The sequence below is a fragment of the Poecilia latipinna genome, unplaced genomic scaffold, assembly GCF_001443285.1.
Source record: "Poecilia latipinna isolate Pla-1442-1.1 unplaced genomic scaffold, P_latipinna-1.0 Scaffold2531, whole genome shotgun sequence".
NCBI classification, from domain to species: domain Eukaryota; kingdom Metazoa; phylum Chordata; class Actinopteri; order Cyprinodontiformes; family Poeciliidae; genus Poecilia; species Poecilia latipinna.
In genome coordinates, this window is record NW_015115147.1 from 34,734 (window position 1) to 58,738 (window position 24,005).

Consider the following 24,005-nt stretch of genomic DNA (forward strand, 5'->3'; position numbering starts at 1 on the left):
AATGGCGGTTTTTTCCCCCCCCCGCAAAAAAAAGGTTTCAAATTTTTTTTTTTTTTTTTTTTTTTTTTTGAAATTTTCGCAAGCGCCACATCTATGTTGCAGCGAGGGTTTTGTTTCTGTCACACTCTGAACTGACGGACGGTTTTCCTGTCTGTCAGCTGACGCAGCACGAGTCTCTGGTTGCTCTGTTCGACAACCGCACCTGGTGTCGCCAGGGTGTGGCTGAGGAGTTTGACTACATCAGCCACCATCACGCCTGGAAACACCCCCAGGTCAACATCTTCATCACGCTCATCCTCTTCATCGTCATGAAGGTGAACGCTGACTGCTTTTACCTGCTTCTATCATGCAACAATTAAAGAGGCATATTTTCATGAAGCCACAAAGTTTGCGTAGCGCGATATTCGTCTTTCTGTGTAACTGCTGACCGTATCTGGTCACAAGGTATACAGCAAGCTATGGCCTAAAACTCTGCATTTTATTTTATTTCACCCAAACGTTTCTCTGTGTTTCAGTTCTGGATGTCTGCTGTCGCCACCACCATGCCAGTCCCGTGTGGAGCCTTCATGCCCGTCTTTCTTATTGGTGAATGAACAGTCAGCCTCTTTCTTTTTTTTTTTTTTTTTTTTTCCCAGGGAGCTCTTAAGGACCAACGGTATTCTGTGTGTGTTGTTGACTGACAGGTGCAGCATTCGGCAGATTAGTTGGTGAAATCATGGCAACCATGTTCCCTGATGGCATCCACGGAGATGTGTATCCTATAGTTCCTGGTGGTTATGCTGTTGTTGGTGAGTTGCTATAAATCAGCTTTTATACTCCTCCCAGCTCCTTCTACTTAGGATTTTATGCTCATCTTATGCGGCTTAGGTGACTTCATTTGCTGTAGCCTTGAGCCTTCAGCACGTTTTAATCACTTTGCAGGCAGCAAATGCTACGTAGCAAAACATCAAAAATAAGATTAGTGCAATGATTACTGTTAGAATCAAAATATAGTAAAATTTTGAATGACAACATCAACACATAAAAAAATTAGCATCTTTAAATGAGAATTGTTTAAAGTAACAGTAATAAAAGTCTGTTTTTCAAATGACTGAAGATTTAAGAAGGCAAATATTTACCTGCTTTTCCTTTTCTCTGTGCAGGCGCTGCAGCGCTCTCTGGTGCGGTCACTCACACCGTTTCCACAGCGGTCATTGTGTTTGAGCTGACCGGCCAGATCTCCCACATCTTGCCTGTGATGATCGCAGTGATTCTGGCCAACGCCGTGGCACAAGCGCTCCAGCCGTCCCTCTACGACTCCATCATTCGCATCAAGAAGCTCCCATATCTACCAGAGCTGGGGATGGGACATCACGAGTGAGTTTGGTCTTTTTTTTGTTTTTTTCTTTGCTCTCATCTAACGTGATTATGAGTCGTTTGTTTTGACTTCATTTATATTTTTTGACCTCTCCCTTTCCATCACCAAACTAGTAACTTCTCTTCCATCATTTAGGAAGTATAACATCCGCGTAGAGGATATCATGGTCCGAGATGTGCGCTTCATCACCTTGAATTCTTCGTACAGAGACCTGCAGGAGATGCTGCTGACTGGGCATCTAAAAACCCTCGCCCTGGTTGAATGTAGAGGTTTGTTTTCATTGTTTTTCTTGTTTGGAACAGTGGGAGGCTCAGCCAGGGACGGGGTCTTCAGATTTTGTTAGAATATTTGTATCGTTCTCAGGTTAAGAGGGAAATTTCTATTTTGAATTTGGACGGCATCAGAGGTATTTTCCTTTCTGATGATCTTATTTATTATTGGTTGCTATAAACACACTCTAAGCATTTCGAACTCAGAGTTTCTAATTTGTTTCTTTTGAACTTCTTCACTTATCCGTGTCATTTCTTCTTTCCTTACCTCCTCCAGATCTATTGTTTTTTTTCTTTTACCCCGTTCTGTTCACAAATCGATTGACTATGAAATTACTATATACAGTGTAGCCCATTGTATGTTTTGTTTATTGTCAAAATGCTGCTGAAAATAAAATTAGAGGGGTTTTTTTTCTCTCCTTTTTCACAGTTTTTTCTAGTTCTTATCATTGTGTTTTTCCGTTATCCTTTTTACATTGGCGCATATAAAAAATGTCAGATTTTAAATTGTTTTAAATGACGTTAGACATCGTTTTAAATAGCTTAATTTATCTGAAAATTTGAAAAGCTTTTTAGAAAACTGTGTCGTGTCCAGCGAGCCACACCACCAGGATGACAGTTCCTTCTGTTTGCCAAAGCCGAGCTCGTAGATAAAGCGGCATGACCTTCCTGCTGCTGCAGCAGCCACAGACAACTCTCTGTACTCCAGCCTGACCTGAACCTAATTCCCTTTCAACATTTGCTGCACCGTTGAGCGACCGCTTGGTGCCGACAATAATTAGCTCGGTGTGTGGTGTCCGTCTCACTCACTCCTTCTGTCCCTGCAAAATAAAAAAATAAAAGAATATCTGTAATGCCAGGTAATAAGAAGTAGATACTTGTATAAAAGGCACAAAAACAGAGGGGGAATTGCATTTTATGAGCCGATACGGGATGGCTTCACGTTTTCCTGCTGATTTAATGCATGACGGACTGACCTGGCCTTCATCTCCCTCAGACTCCATGATCCTGCTGGGCTCCATAGAGCGACTGCAGCTGCAGTCGCTCCTGTCTCTCCAGCTGAGCCGCCAGCGGAGGCTCGAGTACCTTCGTCAGCTGGCCCAGGACAACGGTGCTCACGATCCCCTGCCCAGCCTGACCTCCGACAGCACCCCCAGCTCCCCCTGCGCCCACGTTCACCTCAACACCCCCACCAACACCAGTGCTCGCCAAGTTGTCCGCTTCCTGGTGAGCACCCAGCAGGTGTGAGGCGTCCGGGGGCGCCGGGGCAGGGTCGGGTCGAGCTCGGGCTTGGGGTGGGATGCAGGAGTAGACTAGAAGTAGATCAGAAACAGCATGAGTGAAGCACAGAGCAGTAGGTAAAGGCACAGCTGCAGCTTTTGGATTTTTTTATTATTATTATTTCTTTTTGTGGCGGTAAGTGTTTTGAAAAGAAAATATACAAATGTGAAATATTAAAACTTCTCTATTAACATCTCTCTTTTGTGTCTCTGTTGTCTGTGCCTTTACCCGTGCTGTCCTGTTTGTTTCTGTGCCTGCGCTTGGCCGATCTGTGTGCATTTGTGTGCATGTGTCTGTGTCCGTTCTCTCCTGTTAATGCGTTGTCCGTGCAGATCTCCACAGAGGAGTCTTCCTCCTTCAGCCCGGCGGCGTCCAACGCTCAGCTTCCTCTGAAGTCGGCCTTGAAAACCGTGTCGGCCATCAGCGACGCAGAGACGCCAAACAGTAAGTGGCTTAAACGAGGACGTGCGGACAAGAAACAAGAACAACTGGAACATGTTAATTTTGTGCCTTGCAAAAGCATTGACACGTTTTAGACGTTCAGCAGTTTTGTCATATTATATGCACAAATGTTTGTTATGTTTATTGCGTTTATGTGTTAACCTAACCTTAGCTGTAAATGGAGGAAAAAGTGGTTGTTAAAAGTTTTGTCTCTGGTAAAAACACTTTTCAAGGCATTGTTTAACACTTTTAAGTATCAGAAGCAGATTTAATAAAAATCTGTTCTAATTTTTTATTTTATTTTATTTATTTTTTTTTACCCCATCAGGCTCACAGACCCTCTCCTGTGCGGATCCGGAGAACGAGCTGCTGGAGGTGAGAAAAGACCGAGTTTACTTAGGTGTGAGCTTTCCGTGGAAGGACGAGTGTGACATGTGCTGTGGGAGGATGCGCTCTCTCTGAGTCCATGGCTCGTTGCTGTCCTGTTGCTGCCGGATAGGACTCACCCAAAGGCACCAGAGCTTTGCAGTGTGATGTCATTCGGTTCTCGCTGTGCACAGCTCCGTCCGATCAGTCGGTGACTGCACAGCGCCCCCACTGCCAGTCTTCCAACATCCTACATTTTCACTTCGCTTTAGTCAGAGTTGGGCCCAGAGGCGGAGCCACGCGTCGAGGCAACTGTCGGTCTGTCTTTGACTCCTTCAGCTTCCCGCATAGACACATTTGACAATAAACAGCTTGGAAAAACCCGGCCGCTAATTTGACGACTTTTACTCAGCGGGGTAAAAAAATATGAACTCTACATGTTCTGAGAGAAATAGACCTGAAGCATCACCCCAAGAATTTGTTCTGCTTGTTGGAGGAAAATTTCAATCTTAGATTCATCTGACCAAAGCATACAGGTCCAGTTGAATTCCCTGTAGCACTAAAAGTATTATTATCTCCACATGGTTTTGAGATGGTAGATACCTTTTCTTTGGCTGCCTCTGCAAACAACTGATTACCATGTAGGTAACATCTAAAACCTTTTTCTGGCACCAACTTCTCTTTGCTATGACTTTCTAACAATAAGGTTATTATTATTTTTTTTTTTTTTACCTCACTCACCAGCCTCCTCGTTCCATGGAGGCAAGATCACCTTGGGTCCTTATCCACTCGAGTGGACAACAGCTAAGAAAAATGGCCCTGTGCTTCATGTTCATAAATTTATTCCAGGGACACCGAAAGTCACGACGTAATTACTGGAAGTTATACAAGCCCTGATCAGCCTATAAAACTAAAGTAAAAATGGCAAAATCACTAATATGACATTAATTTTTGATGAACTGTTGGAGTTGACAGTAACTGTGCCACCAAAAATGCTTTGAAAAATGTATTTCTTAACGTGGGATTTCTTTTCCCCGTCTGACTATTAAGATCTACTGAACTAGAGGTTGGAAAGTGAAATTGAGAGGAAGACACTGCAACAGGAGTGCGGTGTTTATTTTGTGAAGGTCGTGCATCAGTAAACGAGTCTTTAATCATTTTAAACTTTTACAACCAAAATAATATTTTTATTCAATTTTTGCCATCAGAAACATTTAGATTTTCCTTTCATTTATCATTAATAACATTATTAGTTTGTTTCAACAACATACAGGCGCAAGCTCATGCTTAATAATACTAATAATAAAACAAATTAGAATGATTATTCTCTGGTTAATATTTGGTTCAAAATAAAAACATTTCATTGTGTAAATGTAGAACAGCCACTACTACCATAATATGTTTAGCTTCCTAAATTAAATACTGAAACAAAGAGACAAAATTAAAAAAAGTTTAAATTTTTATGAGCTTAATTATAAATTGAACTGAGTTTTTCCAAAGCGGAACAGAAAAAAAGGCTCGCTAGTAGTTTGATGACTCAAACGTGTGGGTTTTAGTTTTATCCTCCTCTTTGGCCTTCATTTGTAATGGGAGTTCATCCTTCTGAAATAAGTAAATATAGTTAACAGTTTCTTCCGTACTAGATGTTCAAAGAGGATTTAAAAACAAAATGTAGAACAAACGGTACATTTAACCTGGCTTGCACGTAAAACATTAAAAAGAGCTGCGGTAGAATCTCGTAAAGACCTCGTCCCCTCGTCTTCATCTGTGGTGCAGTAATTACAGCCTTTCAGTAAAGCTGTGCTTACATCACAGAGACTTCTTCCCTGCAGAAGTCTGGCTGCCATGCTCACACAGGGTTAGAAACTGTCCGCTTCATGTGAACCTTGTGTTAATCTTGTGCTGTGATGCCTTCTCTCCCCCGGCTGGAAGAGTCCGGCCGGGCCGGCGTCTCCTGACAAAACAAAGCCCAAGCCCAAAGGAGTGAGGATCTCCATGGCGGTAAGACTGTCTGCCGCCTAGAGACTGTTGCTAAGTAACTGTTGCCTTGCGACGTGCGCATAGTAAGTGCTGGAGCAAAAATATTTGTGGTGCTCAAACCAAAAGCATCAGAGTGGCTTTTTGCAGAGAGAGAGAGAGTGTGTGAGATTGGTCAAGATGCTCGTGCTTTCAGATGTTTTCACTCTAAACGTGTTCAGTGTGACTGTGCATTTTTTAACATATTTCTTCTCTTGCATTAATAAAACTGTAGAGTGGTTTTCACACCCCTTGACCTTGACCGCAAACGCAGCGTGTTTTATTTGGGATTTAGACTAATACAATGCAGTGCATGCAAATAAATCTCTGAAAGAAATATAAATCCTCTCTTACAAAGATATAAAAAATGCAATGCAACAGAGTGCGTTTAGAAGTTGATTGAATGGTGAAAAGCGTTCCATTGTTCACCTTGCCTTGTCGCCGCGAATGGTGGTGGCAGCATCGTGTCGTGTGGATTTTTTTTTTCTTCTGGACAGACAGAGAACTTTACCGAAGTTGACGAGACAATGAATGGGAGTAAACCTAGAAGAACACTTGCTACAGGTTGCGAAAGACTTGAGACTGAGGCGGTAGCTCTCAGGATACAGCAGGATAACAATCCTGAACCTGCAGCCAGAGCTACAATTAAATAGTTTGTAGATTTAAGAGTATTAAAGTGTTTGAGAGGCCCAGTCACAGAGACCCTCCACCCAAGCAGCCTGATCTGGAGATATCGTGCAAAAAAAAAAAGAATGGCCAAACAATCTGGCCTCTTGACCTGAAATAGTGGTAGACAAACCATAAAAGATTTGCATCTGTAGTGAAAGGTGGCTTTACAAAGTACTTACTCAGCAGTGCTGACTATTTTGAAATTATTTGATTATTTGAGTTTGTTACATAAAATCCCAACAAAATACTTTGAAGTTTGCTGTTGTTTTATGACAAAATATGAAAACGTTATTACGGTGTGACTATGTCTGAAAAGGCACAGTAAAACACATTCCTTTTTTTTGTGTTTTAATCTGAAACTTTTACAAAATTGAAACTAAAACTAATGTGTTTTGATGTGTTTTTCCAAACTATACAGTTTTAAAGATTTATATATAAGAAAAAAAAACCCTGATTGTCTCACTTTTCTCCTTTTTTTTTTTTTTTTTTGTATTTTTAGGAGTCTTCTGAAGTGGAAGATTGCATGACTCCCTCAGAGGTGAGACTTGAAAAATGAGGAGGACTTCTGTAATTCAGATATTTAAAACAGTTTTTTTTTTTTTTAACTCTGGTTTCTATCCCTCTGCAGATAGCAGAGTGGGAGGATCAGCAGCTTGATCAGCTGGTGGATTTCAAGAACTGCAAGATTGATCCCGCCCCCTTCCAGCTGGTGGAGCAAACGTCTCTGCACAAGGTACAGAAATAGCCAGCAACCTTTCATACCATTTGATTTAAATTTAACTGGCAGAACTGTAATTTAAACATCCAGAAGAGGGCTTGCATTTTAATACGGAGCCTGTAGAAACTGGGTGCTCTTATTTCACCGAACCTTCATAACTTGAGCCTGTCTCTGTGTTCTGGAGGAAATATCATTTCTATATGATCGGCATATTTGCTCTGTCGTTATTCAACAGTTTAAATTTAGATAAAAACAGTCAATCATCCTTAAAAAAAAATGTATTCTGTGATAAATTATTCTAAACTATCCTGTCTCTGTAAATGAAATCTGTGGAAAAATATCCTCAGCACACATCAGTGGAAGTCTAAGACCGCCTGGATCTGACTCAGTGACCATCTTGAAAGCCAAAAATACAATGCTGTCCCGTTCCCTGCATGACAGTCCACACAGCCCAGATGCAAAATGCAAATGAGCCCCTTTCAAGTCTGTATTCAGGCCATGACCCATCTCTCCTCCTCACCCACAGACTCACACTATCTTCTCTCTGCTGGGCCTGGGTCACGCCTACGTGACCAGCATGGGACGGCTAGTTGGAGTGGTTTCACTCAAAGAGGTGCGCATGTGATTTCTTTTACTTTTTTTAACCCTTATTTGTTTTGTTTTAAAGATATTTAATTGACAATTTTCTCTTTTTTTTTCTGTGCTCCCACTGGCTGTGCTTGCTTCCTGTTTTCCTGCCGCCTGCTTCTCGGCGTTCGCAGCTGCGTAAGGCCATCGAGGGCTCGGTCACAGTGACTGGAGTGAAAGTGCGCCCTCCTCTGGCCAGTTTCCGTGACAGTGGGAACAGCACGAGCGTATCTGAGGTAACAGAACTACACAAGCTGTGCATGCGTCACAGAGGGCTGTCCTTGCCACGGGAACCTAAGCCTCCCAACCCGGCAAAAAAGCTGGACCTTTCGTTCAAAGACGTCCCCGTCAGCTTCTCAGACAAGACTGATTTGCAATTCGAAAGCAGCGATAACCAGTTGTCAGACCTCGTCCTTCAAGAAAGCCCCTCATTCACCGAGGACAAATCAGAGTTTACTTTTGACTGTAGCCCCTCTCACACCGAGGAGTCGGAGCTGGGCTGCGACCACGACCCCGCCGACCCCACGCCGGCGCCGGACGAGGTGGAGCAAGAGCACAGGAGTCCAACTCTAAACACGGACCAATCAGAACCTGGGGGAGAGGGTAGCACTGTCCACACCAAGGACCAATCAGAATGCTAATCTAAAGCTTATCTATACTGTCTCCTCATAAGTGTATCTGTTTCTTAAATTTGCATCAGTCCAGCCTAGACACTTGTGTTTCTAACCCAGTGATGTGAGCGAATGTCTGTTGATAGGGGATGGTCGATTTTATTTCTTTTATTATTATTATTATTATTATTTTTTTTTTAGCCATCAACAGATCATTTATGAAAGACCAAATATTTCTGTATTTTCAAAAGTGTCCGCATCAAGGTTTGTTTATCGTCGGAAAACAAGGATGGTCCCAGACAAATGTTGCAGAAAGCCTCCTTTCCCCTCGTGTGCTGCTGATAAAGTTTGTTAACGACAAACAGGAAATCAGGAGGTGTGAAGTCAGAAAGCTTAAAGCACAAGGCTCACAAATCACAGCTTGAACAGCAAAACTGAATTTTGCTGACCAAGTCACAATGTAGGAAAAAAAGCAACTTGGCCTCAACGGGGTAAAGAAGACTGCTTTGACTAAAAATAGGTGTGAGGTGTCTATTTAGAAGTATTTGCATTGTTGCAGGGGAGCAATGCTGAGTTGGTTGAGAAACTCAACAAGGATAAGTTAGTGCCTAGGTTGGCTCCTGATATTAATCAGAGTTCCTTCTGAAGTAGCTGGTGACAAACCCCTGATCACAGAGAGATCTTCTACATCACAGTTGTGGATAAAATGGGATAGCTGTTTTGTGATTCGGGTCCTATTGATTGTAAGCAAAGGGATGTCTGCTGATGCATTTGAGTGACTTGTTGGCAAGTGGCAATATGTAATCAATATTACCCCCTTAACCTTATTTTTACATCATTAATAGTCACATCACAACTACACACTTGAATGTATTTTATTGGGATTTTAAGAGGAAAGGGAAAAAAAAGACTTTTATTTATGAATGAAATGTTTAAAATGTGACATCTGCCCATTAAGTTTTGCTTTAATCTGACCAGAGGCCCTTCTTGTCTCCTTATGGTGGCAATTCAAAACTGCAAGCATTTGTTGGATTTTTTTTTTTCTACTAATATTTGCTTTTTCCCTGAGACGTTTGCAGCATGGCTGTATCCTCAGTGTTTAAAATAAACTAAACACACCTGGATTCTATTTTCTAACCAGGAGGCAATTGGTCACACATGATTTTATTTGGAGAAATGGGTTGATCAGACCACACACATTTTCATATTTTTGTATCTTTTCCCTTTCAGTTCACAACTATGTGTTACTCTAGACTGGTGTCTTAAAATCCCGTTAAAATCTATTAATGTTTGTGGTTGTAACAAACGAAACGTGTTAATGGTGACTGATCAGAGTGCATGCGTCCTATTCTATGAAGACATAAATAAAAAAATGTGTTTGGTTCTTTTCTGGTCTAAAAATCACGGTAGAAACAACATCAGGTCAGAAACGACTCATAGCACATTACGTGTCGTCAGAACTCAGAACCACTGTGTGAATAATATATCCACCATTATTCAGCAAGCACTAAATTTAACAGCAGTACCGTACAGTAATTGTCTTTTCTGTGACCCTCATTCTTTATAATTTGCAGGCAGCAGTTCATGCTCAGCTTCCAGAGCATTTTATTCAGGTTGAGGTCTGAAATTACTGAGTACTATTTTACATTTTACACAGCGTGCTAAGATTTTGGAGCAGCTTTCTGATGTAGATTTTCAGGAATCAGTGTTCTATAAGGTGAAACATTAACTCTGTGACAGATAATATCATATACTTTAACTTAGGGTCTTTATTTCTGCATTATGGTTCTCTGCCCAGGGTGGTATTGTCTGGGGCGTGTCATATGCCTACAGTTCTGGGCTAAACAAGCCCACTCATCCCTTCTCCAACACCATGCCTCACAGCTGCAGTGAGGTGTTTGCTGAGCTTGATTGATTTTTACTAAAAATGTTTTTGTTTTGTTTTTTTTTTTGTTTTTCTGCATTATAACAAAACATCAGTGGCCTTTTTAATGCATTGTTCCATATAGTCTTGTGGTTTGTTTAAATGTAGGAATCACAAGAAGTTGTCTCATTGTGAATTGTTTAAGCAACATTTATTTATTTATTTATTTATTTATTTTACAAAATGTATTTATTTATTTGTTTGTGTTGATATTCAACACAAGAACACTCGCAACCTGCAACTTCCCCGAACTTTTGCTTTATTCGGACGGTCGCCTTTGCTATTTTTCAGGTAATCTGGGACATTTGATGAGAAGCAAAATGCTGTTACTCGTCATTTGCATTTACGTAAAGCAGCAATATTTTTCCTGGTTTTTCACACAGTGTTTCTGCATATTAATTTATGACACTATAAGATGTTATGAGCCGTTACATTTGAGCAGAGGCTATTCACCGAATTTTAAGACCTGTTAAAGACTAAGCGATGCTTTATTATGTCCTCCTAACAAAAAATTGAGATATTGTCCACACCATTTTTTAGGAAATGTCACTTAAATGATAATATGTGGTAAATGTGCGGACAAAACTGTGCATACTTAGATCTAAGCATCCATGGCTACGATAGTTATGTCTGTTCCACGAGCACACGAAGCCCCATTGTCTAATTTTAGAGTACTTTGTTGTTTAAGTCTTTCAAAGGGGATTTGTTGACATTAAGATATAACAACACCAGCTTTACAGTTTTATATTTGTGTGTGTGTGTGTGTGCGTGTGTGTGTTTTAGACGTCTGCATGTGTGAGCGACCAAAAACTTTCCATAATTAAATCTGGTCCTACGTTGAATTCGCCAAAACAAGATCCTGTTGAGTTGAAGCCAACAAAAAGTACATGGAATCATTTGGCTCCTGTGCGAATAATGTTGGCTAAAAACTGAAAAGAGCAAGCAACACTGAAAGCACAGAATGACAAGGGAATTACTGACATAAGCACACGATGGTATTGATCCAAACTACGTATGTACGAGCAATGCACAAATGTAAGAGTCTCTGTCGATGACTAATAACAAGAGGTGTTGTTGGTATATGTGTCAAATGAAATGCAATACGTCCATGTTATTAATAAAGCAAAGGGAAATTGCAGACTGTATTATTTAAGGTATATTGTCATCAGCATTGGTCTTTCTTTTGATATCGGACACTGGTCTACGGATCAGCCCCCAAAAATGTATTTTCTGGGATCTGTTCAAACGACGACAAAGGCAGCTTCTAAAGATCCCTGCAGCTGGACACAGGGCTCCCAATTTAGCAGTAAAGCACATTGTAATTACCATCTTAACACCAGTCGCCGTTGGCGCCTCGTTCGGCTCTAGAGCAGCCGACTCTGTAAGGACGACATAGAGAGTCCGTTTCATCATCCGAACATCTTCTGCTGCTGTATGTGAGTTTAAAGTGCATGACTAATGAGGGCCCTAGTTGCAAAATTTACAGGCTGTCGTACAGAGCACACACACACACACACACACAAACACTGACAAACGCTCCTCGGTGTGTGGTCTGTGGGTACTTAGCGTCTCTTTATAACAGAGTACGTTCAATCCAGCCTGAGCTCTAAAGGAGCAGTTTAACCGCTGTACAAAGCCTGAAAAGCTGTGTGAATACTGCTGATGGATTTCTTTTAGCTTCAACTCTTTTCTTTTTTTTTTTTTTATCATTTGTGAATTGGCTGCAGGAGGCATGGGCCAGTATGAGATTTTCCTTTTTTTTTTTTTTTGCCCTGAGTAAAAAAAATACATTGGTTTTAACAATGTGAAGAGAAACATTTTCACACAATAATTCATAACATTGTCTAAATGTGTTTACGACCATTAACCCTGCTGCTGCAACCCATTCAGACAGTTCACTGAGGTTATAAAAGTCGGTGTTATTTAGATGTTTGTGCATAAACTGAAGAATAAACCCCCGCTGAATTTAATAACAGTTTTCAAGAATTATTATGGAAACCAAGTCTTGACATCTTTTTTTTTTTTTTTTTTCTTAAAAAAAACACCAAAAAACAAAAAAACTGATTAATTATTCAGGCTGTCTGCTCAGGTCGCCATTCTGCTTTACTGCTAGCTAACAAAAATTCGACTCTTTTGTTTGTCAGCTGTAGATTCGACAAACGGAAGTGACAGATATTAAATACCACCCAAAGACTTTTTATGTTTATAACAGAAAAAAAGTCAGCTGAATTTGTCTTTCATTGGTAACTTGACAAATCAGAATGTGCGATTGATATTTTCTTATTCTTAAATGTTTTTTTTTACTAATGAAAACCTTCAGAAAACGAGAGTATTATATAGGACAAAAAAAAGGAGTAACATTTTCAATTGTAGAAATGTCATCCTAATAAAAAGCAAGTCCATGCAGTGCATGCACTCAGTGTTTCCGTGATTCCTCCTTTTGCGTGGAAAACTGCAGTAAATGGAGGCAATCGGCCTGTCCTACTGCTGTGACGTTAAGACACCCAGGTGGCTTTAATAGCAGACTTCAGGTCATCTACATCGGGTCTGGTGTCTCTCATCTTCCTTCTGACAATTCCCTAAGGGGTTTTGTTTGCTGGCCAATCAAGCACAATAACACCATGACCACTAAGGCAGCTATTGCTACTTTTGGCATTGTGGGCAGGCATTGTGCCAAGCCCTGCTGGAAAGTAAACATCAGCATCTTTATAAAGCTCATCAGCAAGTGTGAAGCATGAAGTGCTTCAGGATTCCCTGATATCTGAACTGCACACAGGCAAACTTTTTCCTTGCACTCCTGTTTCCATTAACATGTTTGGATACTGTAAAGCAAGCAGAAACGGCATTTGGTGACTTACCCTTCTTCTTGTTACCGAGCCTGTCGGTGACTGTCCATTCATTCAGCAATCTCCCCTGCAGTTGTGGAGGCCAAAACAACGTCTCTGTACAAGTTCTTAACTGTAACATTTAAATCATTTCATTAGCTGTAAGTGATATCTGTTCAAATTCACACAAAGCTGTATTTCCTGGATCTAAAGGAGATATTAAGTTATACTTTTTGAATAGAATTGGGGAAATTGACTTTTTAAATGCCATTTTATGTTATTGCCACACACCCATAAGGGAGGGAAATGTTTAGTAGACCTTCCTCTGAGCAGCTGAACACGAGTGTGCAGCAACAGGTGGGGTTGGGTGGTGCATGACTCTATAAGCCATAGAGCTGGAGAAAAACAAGCATTCCTGCATTTTCTCTGACATCTTATTAAAAAAAATTATTCAAATCTTGAGAATGATGAGATGTGAAATTATCACAGGTTTGTGACATTTTAAAAGTCTTGGTCTACCTTGATACTGGTTACTGACCCATGCCTAAGCTGCAGCAAACCAGATTTGTTTTTGTTTTTTTTCCCCTGTTTGTGCAATAAATGTCTATCACTTTTTGAGTGCATATGGAACATTCAGTAATGCTTGCATTATAAGGTAATGTATAAGGAATTAATAGTAGAGAGCATCTGAGCTAATTTGCAGCGTATCTAGTTAAGCAATAAGTCTGTAGTATCTCCCTTTATATGACACTGGCCTGTATATGCTTTGTACATACAGAAATACACAGATGAGGAAAATCTACATGCTGATGTACATAGGAGGATTGTGCATTTTGAACTCAACTACCATTGTTATTTTTCAGAGAACACGAAATTGTTTTTGTACATGAATGAATAAATTTAAAGAGAAAAAAATGTGCAAAACCAAAACTGAGAATTTGATTCCTTTTTTTTTATTCCCCAATATGTTTTGCTTTCGCCAAGACTGAAAAAATAAAGAACCACAAGGAATGATCTTGTTTCAAAAATTATATTTATATACTGTATGCAGAACACTCGTGCTTTCCATATCAAACCCATATGACACAGGACGAGCTGGAAAATAAACCACACTACAAAACATCCATAGAAAAAACAAAAACAACAAATGAACAGCACATGACTCTTCACAAAAATATACAAAACTCAGTTTGAACAACAGCTTTACATCCTGATTAAACTCTCCGACACGTGTACTGTTTACGGCAGCGATAACCTGTGGGAGGAGATCAGTAGAAGGCCTGGAGGGGTGACGGATGAAAGGCTTCCGGAGGAGGAGAGGCGGCGGGAAGAGGGGAGGAGGAGATGAGAGGAGGTTCACAATGTCATCGGACTAGATCTATGTCGTATCGGAATCAACATCGACTCAGAAAGACATAAACATGGACGATACATCACATCAAATACTCCTTCTCCTCCTTCTTCTCCTCCTCCTCCTCCTCTGCCTCCTCCCGCTCCTCCTCTTCGTCGAAAGACGCCACTCCAGAAGACCCCCGGTCGGAGAAGAAGCCTCTGGGGCTGCAGTGCCACACCCGCACCTCGTGAAACACGCTGCCCTCCTCCTCCTCGTCTTCCTCGTCCTCCTCTCCGGGGGACTCGGAGTGAGAGGTGGAGTAGCAGGAGTCGAACCTGCTGCTCCGGTTCCGGGGCCGCCACTCCGGCTTGCTGTGGACGCAAACCTCGCCGCGCTGCTCCTGCAGGGGAGTCAGCTGCTCCACCAGACCGTGCAGCCGCTCTTCCTCTTCCTCCAGGAATGGACACATGCAGTCGCCGCGCGAAGAGGGCGAGCCGCTCTGTAGGTCGTCATCAGTCAGAGGCCTGTCTTGGAAAGGGCCGCCGCTGCTGACGGAGCCTACGGGACGAACAGACTGTGGCACCTCGACGTCTTGCGTCTCAGGCTGGCACGGCGCTCCGCTGATTGGTTCGGACATGGCTGCGTCTGAGAGAGGAGCAGACAGTCAGAACCTCTGGACATGGGTGAAATGAATTATGGGGGAAGAAAACGGGAGGGTGAGCACCTCGTCAGCGGTGATGAACGAAAACAGTGAGGGTCATGAAAGACGAGGATGAAGATGGATACCTGGATTCTCCGTGGATAAGCTGCAAGTCTGTCCGTTGGCGTGGGATTCTTCATCATTGAAGTCTTCCTCGTCCTCCTCGTCATCGTCTAGCGACGCCCAGGCACGCAGCTTGGCCTCGGCAATTGCAAACTGCTCGGCCACTCCTAGCAGGAAAACGGGTTTCGCTTAGTTAGACGTTGTGAGCACAACGCCACCGAGGATCATCAGGTCACGACTCCTCTGGGTTCAAATCCAATTAAAGCTTCCTGCGTTTCCGGGAGGATTACAAAATCTGTTGATGTCTGACAATGAGTCTTTTACATCAGTTTGGACCCACTTCTCTTTGCGAAATTGGTTAATTATAGGATTCATTCATTCACAAACCAAGGGCCGCTACTTTTAACTTTAAAACAATCCAGATTGCTCCATAAAACAACTAGTCTAACGTGTAAGGTTACGGCTGAGCGAGGAAACAGAATAACCTAAACCATAATTTCTTTCTTTTTTCCTGGTAATGTGTTGCTTCTACATGTAGGTCCTAGATCTAATAAAGAGGGTAGAAAATGTCTTAGAAAAATGCTTAAAGTCTCATATGAATAAGGAATTGCAAAAGTACCCTTTTATTTATCTTTACACGTTTTAGTTTGAATCAAGGGCAACATCAACATTTATCGTTCTTATACATTTAATCAGAGGAGTTCATGGTTACGGCTTCAAAAATATCAATACATTCTGTTTGAAATTCCCCCTCAGTTGCCTCTGAAGTGGCTCAGACGCAGTCAGCTGCACCTAAGAGGGAAAACAATAACTGTCCCGGCTTTCTGTTTGAAGCGCCTCACGGTGAGGCAACCTTTTGGCATTTTGCTGCGTTAATTAGGCTATCAAGACGAAGAGACTTCATAATGCGCGTGATGTACGCCGGGCTCCGTCTGCTCCCTGCTTTCCTCCCCCTCACATTATCTCCTCATCAAGCTGCAGCGATGTCACCAGCGCCAGAAAGGATGAGTCACGGCAAAAAAAGCAAAAAAAAAAAAAAAAAAGACAAGCGCTGCTGTACCGTCGGTGGGCAGTGAAGTGTTCTGAGAGTGTGTCTAATAGGGCCACCATCTGCCGCCAAGACAAACCGGTGGCCGGCGGCTGGGCGGGGCCTTCAGGGTGGAGACAGAGGAGTTTTGAAGGGATTAGTCTCATGACAGCAGGTGGACGCCGGTCACAAGATGATGCTGTAGTTAAACCATGCTAAGTAAAATATCCACATGTTTACCCAAACAGACATGTGACTGTAACTAGCAGTAATCCTGACTGTGAAAACTGGATTTAAATTGTCAACGTTTCTGCAGGAGGTGGGGTGGGGGGGGACGAGAAAGGATGAAAAAGGGGGTGAATACCTGCAGCAAACCGAGCCTCCTTCTCCCCTTCGGTCAGACGGCAGTAAGAGTTGAACTGGGAGTGAGTGCCTGGTGGAGGACCCGTCGGCTTCGGCCAGCCTTTCCACTCTATGAGGTGGGCGACCCGGCCCTGGGCCAGGGAGGTGGGCTTCGTCACATGGTCCCTCACCGCCTGAGAGATGCCTGGGTCCAACGGAGGTGTAAAGGTCGAGACGGCCTTTCTTTAAATTTGCCATTTGAGAACAGCTTTTTTTTTTTTTTTTTTGGAAGATTCGGCTTACCATTCAACGAGGATCTGGCGAGCGCTGCAAATTCATGGATGCCGACTGTTTTCCTGGAGTCTGCCGGAGATTTTCCCGACTTTGGAATCATTTCACTCTCTTCAAATTTCACCTGCAAAGAACAAACATGACGTTTCATCAAAGCGTGCTTCGAGTTCTTCACAGTTGTGCATGAAATTCAGCAGCCGTTTCATCCTCCTACAAAACAGCTTACATTCCCCAGCATACCCACTTCTGCAGATTTTATGATCCAGCGTATGAATAATATAAACACCTGGAGAGAGAGAGAGAAAAAAAAAACAAACTTCAGTGTGAAGTTCTCCTACCTCTTCCACTCTTTGCCTCTCCATTCTTTCGCTACTCCTGATGCTTGGCGTCATTGCGGACACGCGGAGGTGGTTTCAGGGCGCCGTAAAACCCACACAACTAAACATCACCGCTCCGCTTTGCTGGTTTAAACCACCAGTCAGACAAGCAGACGGCAATGCCCTAAATTTGCTGCACAGATGCTGCTAAAGCCACAGTAAGCCGGTGAAACCCGGTTCGAGTGGTCAGAGGGCTGGGGCAGCAGTCTCCATTTGACTGAGGAGACATATGGCGCGAGGGTAAAGCGGTTCCAGCCGAGCGCGCTTACCGCAGAGCTGCTGATTGAAACCGATACTGCCACCTAATGAACTCCGTGCCCTCAAAAGGCAAACTCACATGACCAACTGGATCAGTTGGACAAGACGGATTCAAAACATGTCCCCGTATTCCGTTCCTGTTTCCGGGACTTTTAACAAGCAAGAGACGCGTGGCCCGAGCAAACATGCATGACTTAACAGATACTGTTAAGCAGATTGGCTCCTAAAGCAGCTAAGAAGGAAAATCTCCCCGGCGGTGGTAAAAAGGCTTAACACCGAAGTCAAGCATGACAGGAAATGCGAGCAAACAAGGCAAGGCGGGGAACTCGGGGAGGAAGTGACATGAAGGTGGAAACTGTTTCTGCAGCAGCTCAGGTGACAAATCAACGCTCCCCAAAGGAGAGCTTCAGCCTGGAAAACACACCCGTGAGATGACACTCGTGTGCTGAACGCTGACAAACACAACAGGGGAGGTGGTGGGGGGTGGAGCTCCGAAAGGCTCCCTCCTGAGATTCAAACGCACAGATTTCAGCACTGTGGACAGCGGGGATTGTTGTAGGTCACATGAAATTAAGCTGCATTTGCATTGCATTTGTATGCTTCCCACATATTTCTTTGGATTTACCTTTACTTATTTCAGTTATTTGCCAAAAAAAAATCGGAAACATAGGGTGTAGAAGTGTTCATTTCAACTTCACCCTTTTTTCTAAGCAGACACTGTCTCCTACGTATTGACAGAACAAAGAAAATGTACTTTTGCCAGCTTGAAATGTATATAGTTTCCTTTTAACACATTCAAATAATGATAAATAAACAACATAACTATTAAAAAACTATGGATCAGGCTTTTCTTGGTTTTATCAACGCATGTGTTGTGTTTGATGTTTTTGTTTTCAAGAAAGTTGAATTATTTTGGTTTGGCATAAATGGAATAGACACGTAAATAAGAGAAGAAGAAAAAACATTCCAATTTCTCAGTATTTGGTCTAAAGACCACGATAAGAGTCGATGGTCAAGCTCAGATTGGCCAAGTTTAAATACGTTTGAAATCTACACACAAAAACATATTTATAGAACATAGTATGATTTTTAAATTTCTCAAATGAATCACACAAATGAACCCCTTTAAGTAGTAAATATTTCTTTTACACATAATTGAGATGTGTGTGCTTTTATGAACGTACAATTGCCTTTCAGCTCATATTCATTGTGCCCTGATTTGGACTCGGTCTTAGTCCTTTTCGTCAACAAAATAAAAACATATTCTTTTTTTTTTTTACCCCAGGGTAATTTGTGCCAATAAGGAAGGTTTTTTGTAAAAACAACAATTTAAAGAAATGAAAGCAATTTCAGTGGGGCAGTCTGAAATATTCATTTTATTGTGAACATTAATTCTGTCATATTTTATGAGTTTTATTTATATATTTTTACCATGTTTGTTTGAAGATTGTGTGTTTTATTTTATGTAGAGTGATGTAAATTTGTTACATTTTCACTTGTTGAGGAAACCTTTCCAACTAGAACATTAAAGTGAGTGTTTTATTATTAAAAAAGTGAAATAAAAAGAACCATTAGTGTTTGCTTTATCTGTCTCCTAATTCTAAAAACCTAGCACTTCCTGCTTTCTAATCGTTACCTTTAAAATCACAAATAAACAGAACAAAGATTGGTAAACAGCTACTTGTGTACTTGAGAATTTGAATACAAGGTCCTTTTGCTGTTTGGTTTTAGAGCAATCTGTATGTGTGACTTGCTTTAATCCTTTAATCCCACCGGCCCAGCAGACCAATCAGGTCTTCTGAGAAACATTTCTGTTTGTACGGAAAGTTAAAACTAATCATGTTATTATTGTCACCTGAGAGCCAGCCAGACTGGTGATGTTCTTAAAAAGCAAATGAAAGAATGTACTTTTTTTTTAATTACATTTTTAATTTAATGCCAAAAATATACATATTTGTAAATGATCTTTATGGCAGCATATTACATTTCAACACAAAAGAAATGGACCTTTTATTATTAATATGAACTCATTAGACTTACACTGAATTTAAAATGTCTTCCCGTTTAAAGAGTGCTGCTATTTTATCAACATTTTTTTGTGATGGTTGAGTGAAAGCTCCTTGTTTTAATGGCGTTGGGTAGAAAACCACCCAGTCAGGTTTATTAGGAATAGATGAGAGCAACCAGAGAGACAGAATCGCTCAGATTGTCAGTTCTGACTCCCGCAGTTCAAAGCGCATTTTTCTTATTCCATAAGACATAAGAAGTGCAGCGATATTAACGAGACAAACTGTGAGAACTTGCTTCTCAACAGGCTGTTGTGAGGGCAGACTTATTTATTTAAAGCTTGCAGCTGCAGACATCGGCTCCTTTAATGACCTTTAAATTGACAAAGCAGAGTAGCCTATGTTACACGTAGAGCTCATTTGTATAATTGAAACACTTAAGTTCAAAAAGTCTGAAGGGTTTAGAAACCAGAGTTCAATAAATAAGATTTTCCACTTTCTGTCATGAGCAGTGAGCCAGATTGCTGGGGCATGTACCTGTATAATATGATGGTATGTATGGTAACGCCTTGCTTAGACTGGCCATGTACCCCACAGTGGTTGCAGTTGCTCAAAAAGTTATGCTAGGCCAACACTGGAGAACAAGCCATTACCATAATGGCAACACAACTGTCAGTGTAAGCCAGTGGTTCCCAAACTTTTTCTTCTGCGCCCCCCCCCCAGTGGTTTCCAAACATTTTCTGCGCCCCCCCTATGGATTACAAATGGCTGTCTGGTTGAAACGATGGGGGGGGGGGACTTTTTTGGGGGCAAAATGAATGTACGTAGCTGAAAATAGACACCGACATCGGTAGCCTACAAGGTACTTGTTAAGCTTAAGGTTCTGTATTGATATTAGCTAGCTAGTCATCTTTTAGCTAACATTACCTGCATCCAACAGCTTCACTCAACTCAGTCGGTTAGTTTGGAGGGAAAAACTGTGAAAAGTTCTTTGCGTTTTGCTGGTTTGCTGCCGTGATTCTAACACAAACCTACGTAGCTCCGCCCAGCAGCAGCAGGTCTCCTTCACTGGCGGAAACCCAGCGCGAGCGTCGTAGCGCTCATGTTGCGTTTAAAGGCGGCTCGGAAAAACAGGTTACGACATGTTAACGACGGATTAAACAGTTTTAACTGCTGATAAAAGTGACAGAGGACACAAATATGGGAAGTGTGGAAGCCTCTACTGTATCAAATTAACATAGGAATAACAGAGAGTTGGCCATTCTAAGGTAAAAACCCAGCGCATACAGCGTTCATGTTTTTTTGTTTTGTTTTTTTTTTCATCCAGACGGCTTCCCGCGCCCCCCCCCTGTAATGACACGGTGCCCCCCCTAGGGGGCGCGCCTCACAGTTTGGGAACCTCTGGTGTAAGCTATACAAGTAACATAAGGTAAGATAAGGTCATTTTTCTGAAGAAAAGCTGATTTATTGAAATTTTCAGGTGTCATAAAGCTCACAGACCAAATTCTGACACCTTCAGCTCATATATGCTATTGTCAGTGAAGCATGGAACTAAGTCTAGTTTGGTAATAAATGCATCAATGGGTCTTCCATGCGCAAGACCAGGCTGGTGTTACTAGCGAGGTGAGAAAGTGACGATGTCCTATTTTTTTTTCTTTTTAACTATTACTAAAGCAAAAGCAGTCACAAGTTTTAAAATTAAAACGTATACAACTTGTCTGTAACGTTCTCCAACGTGAGCCTAAATAAAAACTGAACTCAGGTGAAACATTAACACTGTCGGTTGTTTCAAATTTATTTTTGAAACTCAAGTTTGTTGTTTGTTTGTTGTTTGTTTTTCAAACAGCTTCAGTTTTGTAAATGGACATCTACACATCACCTCACCCCACCAACCCCCTCAAATAAACATCAATGGACTTTGACCTGGAGAGACACAGAGATGTGAAGAAGCAACAAGCCTGCATCAGTAACAGAGACTATAGCAGAGTTCCTTCTGTGGTGGCGTCTGGGCATCACTCTGTTCTGTCCTCCAGAAAGGCAGACAGGAAGTTAGCTGATCGACTATTGCAATCATCAAATTGTACTGTGTATGTTTGGGTCCAAAGAATCATAAATGAGGGATCCGTCATCTTCTTAAATCCGGCCCTGCACTTGATTTTAATTAAACGTTATTGAATGATGAAAAAAAAGTATGTGAAAATCAATGTTGTTTTTTTTTGTTTTGTTTTTTTGCTGGGGAAAAAAATCAAAGAAAACATTTCACACCTGCACAATATATTCATGCTGTGGAGTCTCTTTTGAATCCTCCCACTGCAGGTTGCCAGCTCTTTGCGTCTGATAAATGGAGCTAATTAAAGCCAAACAAACCAGATTTGTGGCAGTGGCTGCAGCTAAAACGCTTAGGTCTCCTGGATTATTTCTCCCTACCGATCTTAAACATACAGGATCTCTAAGACAACATCTGTTTCGTCTGGCACCTCTGGACACTGTGATCTTGACTTATGTGACCAACAAGTGGGAGGGTGAAGTCGCTCTGCCCGCAGCTCTGTGTGAATGAAGCGAGGCTGCAGTGCAGAAGCCACACTTGTTGGGGTGTTTTTTTTTTCCTCTGGAAATGGTGCATTCAAGCAGCAGAAACGATACGCACCAATCCGCCATTGATGAGCGCAAGTCTGCAGCCTTCAATTATGACCGAGTGGGAATTAAAAAGGAGAGGGGGGTAGAGGTAGAGAGAGAGCGGCGCCAATGGAAATAGCAGCCGATGTGTTGAAGCCTCTGAAGTCTCAATCTGCATACCAATAGCTTTGTACCTGCACCAGATAAACAACCCCTGCTTCTCATTCCCATCACAGTCGCTCTCCTCGTGTCTTTCTCTCGGCCACCTACCTGGAAGTCGGACCGCGGCTCATGGTTTTTGCGCTTAATTGTCTCCCAATCCGATCAACAGATGATACCGCGGGGTTCGGAGGGGTTTGTCCTCCAAGCTGCGGGGCTCTGCGGCTGAGCGGCGACGCTACAGTGACGGCCGAAACATCCCCGTAACTCCGGGCTCACGAGCTGCGCTTCGTCTCCTACTCACGCGCACCATTTGTCGGCGTGTATATGGGTTACATATAGGCTGAAGGCTGTCCAAATGTCTCCCGACGGCGAGCGTCATCAAAGCAAGGCGGTGTCGTCTCTTCACCGCCCCCCCATCGCCTCTTCTCTCCTCTCCTTTCCTCTCCTCTCTTCTCTTCTCTTCTCTGTGCTGCCAAGAAGATCCAGCAACCTGCAGATTCAGTCCAAGAATCACTACAACACACTGCTGGTTAGTCGTTTCATCAGAGGGCTTCAGACATTTGCAGTCGCACAGTAAACAACTAAAAAAAAAAAAAAAACTAAAAAAAAAAACATGCAGGATGTAGCAACTCTATGGAAAATTACTGACACCAGAAAGGTAAATAAGTTATAAACATTGGCTCTTTTTGAATGAGCATTTGTGCAAAGACTTCCAAAAAGAAAGAAAGAAAAAATGTAACAGAGCACATGGAAACATTTGATCTTTCTTGCTCACCAGAGCTTATCTAGTAATGCCTGATAAGCTTAAAATAAACGATGATTCATGCTTGGAGGTGGGGTCCTTGAAAGGGTCATTTGAGAAACAGTGGGTAAACTAAAAAAAAAAAAAAAAAAAAAAAAAAACAAGAGATGGAAACCCGTGGACTTTTCTTTTCCAAGCTTACAAATTTCACGTAATGGTGTTATTCTACATTTTGGGTACCGTGACACAGAAGTCTTTTCCTTATTGCAATAGCTTAAAAGAAATACTCCACTCTTAACTTCTCCAATTGTTCAAAAATAAACTGTACATCAGTCCCTTTATCGCTTTATTCAAAGTAGAAATTACTATTTTATATATTTATATACATTTTGTCATTTCAGTTTATCTTTATAGTTATACGGAATAAACCAAACAAAGTCCAAAAACAAGGGGCAAGAAAAAAAAAATCAACTATGATGAACCAACTCTGGAGCCATTCAGCTGACTTCAAAAGGCCTGCTAGACATTTTCAAAGCATTGAGCCGCTCTCTCACCATGATGTTTCCCTGACATTCATAGATGCCGCACACAGTTTGGTCCTGTTAACATCTCATAGCTCAATTGAGATTGTTTCTGAGTATGGACCAGGATGTGGGGACAGCAGATTTGGGGATTAGATTTGTGATGCCGACATCACAGGTTCATATCCTGGCCTGACGACCTTTGACTTCTCATTACCCACTTTCCTGTCTACCAGTCCACTGCAGGGCTCACAGAAAATCAGCATATGTTGATTTAAAAAAATAAATTGGCAAGAGGAAAACAAAAAAATACAAACAAAAAAAACAAAACAGGAAGAAAATAACTTAAATGAACCAGAGAATAGATAAAACGGCAAAGACTTGGTAACTGATCAGCTCCGCAGTGATAGGTCTACATTTACCAGTGATACTTCAATAAGTGCCTTTGTGAAGCCAAGTTGAC

The 24,005-nt window shown here is 41.8% G+C and overlaps 2 protein-coding genes and 1 long non-coding RNA gene across 12 annotated transcripts in view; 1 reads left to right on the forward strand and 2 right to left on the reverse strand.

The window, feature by feature from the left end:
- clcn2a (chloride channel, voltage-sensitive 2a) overlaps window positions 1-11,424 on the forward strand; it is a 31,069-nt gene extending 19,645 nt beyond the window's left edge. For 6 of the 8 annotated variants that reach the window (XM_015020086.1, XM_015020091.1, XM_015020087.1 and 3 more), the window contains 13 exons: window positions 159-314; window positions 516-585; window positions 684-788; window positions 1,143-1,356; window positions 1,493-1,626; window positions 2,624-2,868; window positions 3,240-3,351; window positions 3,677-3,723; window positions 5,647-5,715; window positions 6,899-6,937; window positions 7,028-7,132; window positions 7,644-7,730; window positions 7,879-11,424. In XM_015020086.1, coding sequence (XP_014875572.1) covers window positions 159-314; window positions 516-585; window positions 684-788; window positions 1,143-1,356; window positions 1,493-1,626; window positions 2,624-2,868; window positions 3,240-3,351; window positions 3,677-3,723; window positions 5,647-5,715; window positions 6,899-6,937; window positions 7,028-7,132; window positions 7,644-7,730; window positions 7,879-8,385 — 1,890 coding nt within the window. In that variant the 3' untranslated portion in view covers window positions 8,386-11,424. The remainder of the gene's footprint in view (window positions 1-158; window positions 315-515; window positions 586-683; window positions 789-1,142; window positions 1,357-1,492; window positions 1,627-2,623; window positions 2,869-3,239; window positions 3,352-3,676; window positions 3,724-5,646; window positions 5,716-6,898; window positions 6,938-7,027; window positions 7,133-7,643; window positions 7,731-7,878) is intronic. The other 2 variants (XM_015020090.1, XM_015020093.1) reach the window with 2 other exon arrangements.
- Window positions 4,431-5,739, reverse strand: LOC106938195 (uncharacterized). The gene is made up of 2 exons (XR_001422558.1): window positions 5,402-5,739; window positions 4,431-5,316 (listed from the first exon to the last, which is right to left on the reverse strand). It is a non-coding gene; the product is annotated as an uncharacterized LOC106938195 (long non-coding RNA).
- A 2,694-nt stretch (window positions 11,425-14,118) lies between the features above and the next one.
- Window positions 14,119-22,852, reverse strand: LOC106938193 (protein FAM131A-like). Of its 3 annotated transcripts, none has more exons than XM_015020099.1 (5): window positions 22,388-22,852; window positions 16,873-16,984; window positions 16,592-16,774; window positions 15,224-15,367; window positions 14,119-15,082 (listed from the first exon to the last, which is right to left on the reverse strand). In XM_015020099.1, exons 2-5 carry the CDS (start codon window positions 16,961-16,963, stop codon window positions 14,538-14,540), a joined length of 963 nt encoding a protein of 320 aa, XP_014875585.1. In that variant the 5' UTR covers window positions 16,964-16,984; window positions 22,388-22,852; the 3' UTR covers window positions 14,119-14,537. The 3 variants fall into 3 exon arrangements, with proteins under 3 accessions (XP_014875585.1, XP_014875584.1, XP_014875583.1); XM_015020098.1 differs by lacking the exon at window positions 22,388-22,852 and adding an exon at window positions 17,199-17,915; XM_015020097.1 differs by lacking the exon at window positions 22,388-22,852 and adding an exon at window positions 17,195-17,915 and having other exon boundaries at window positions 16,873-16,986.
- Between the last annotated feature and the right edge of the window lie 1,153 nt (window positions 22,853-24,005).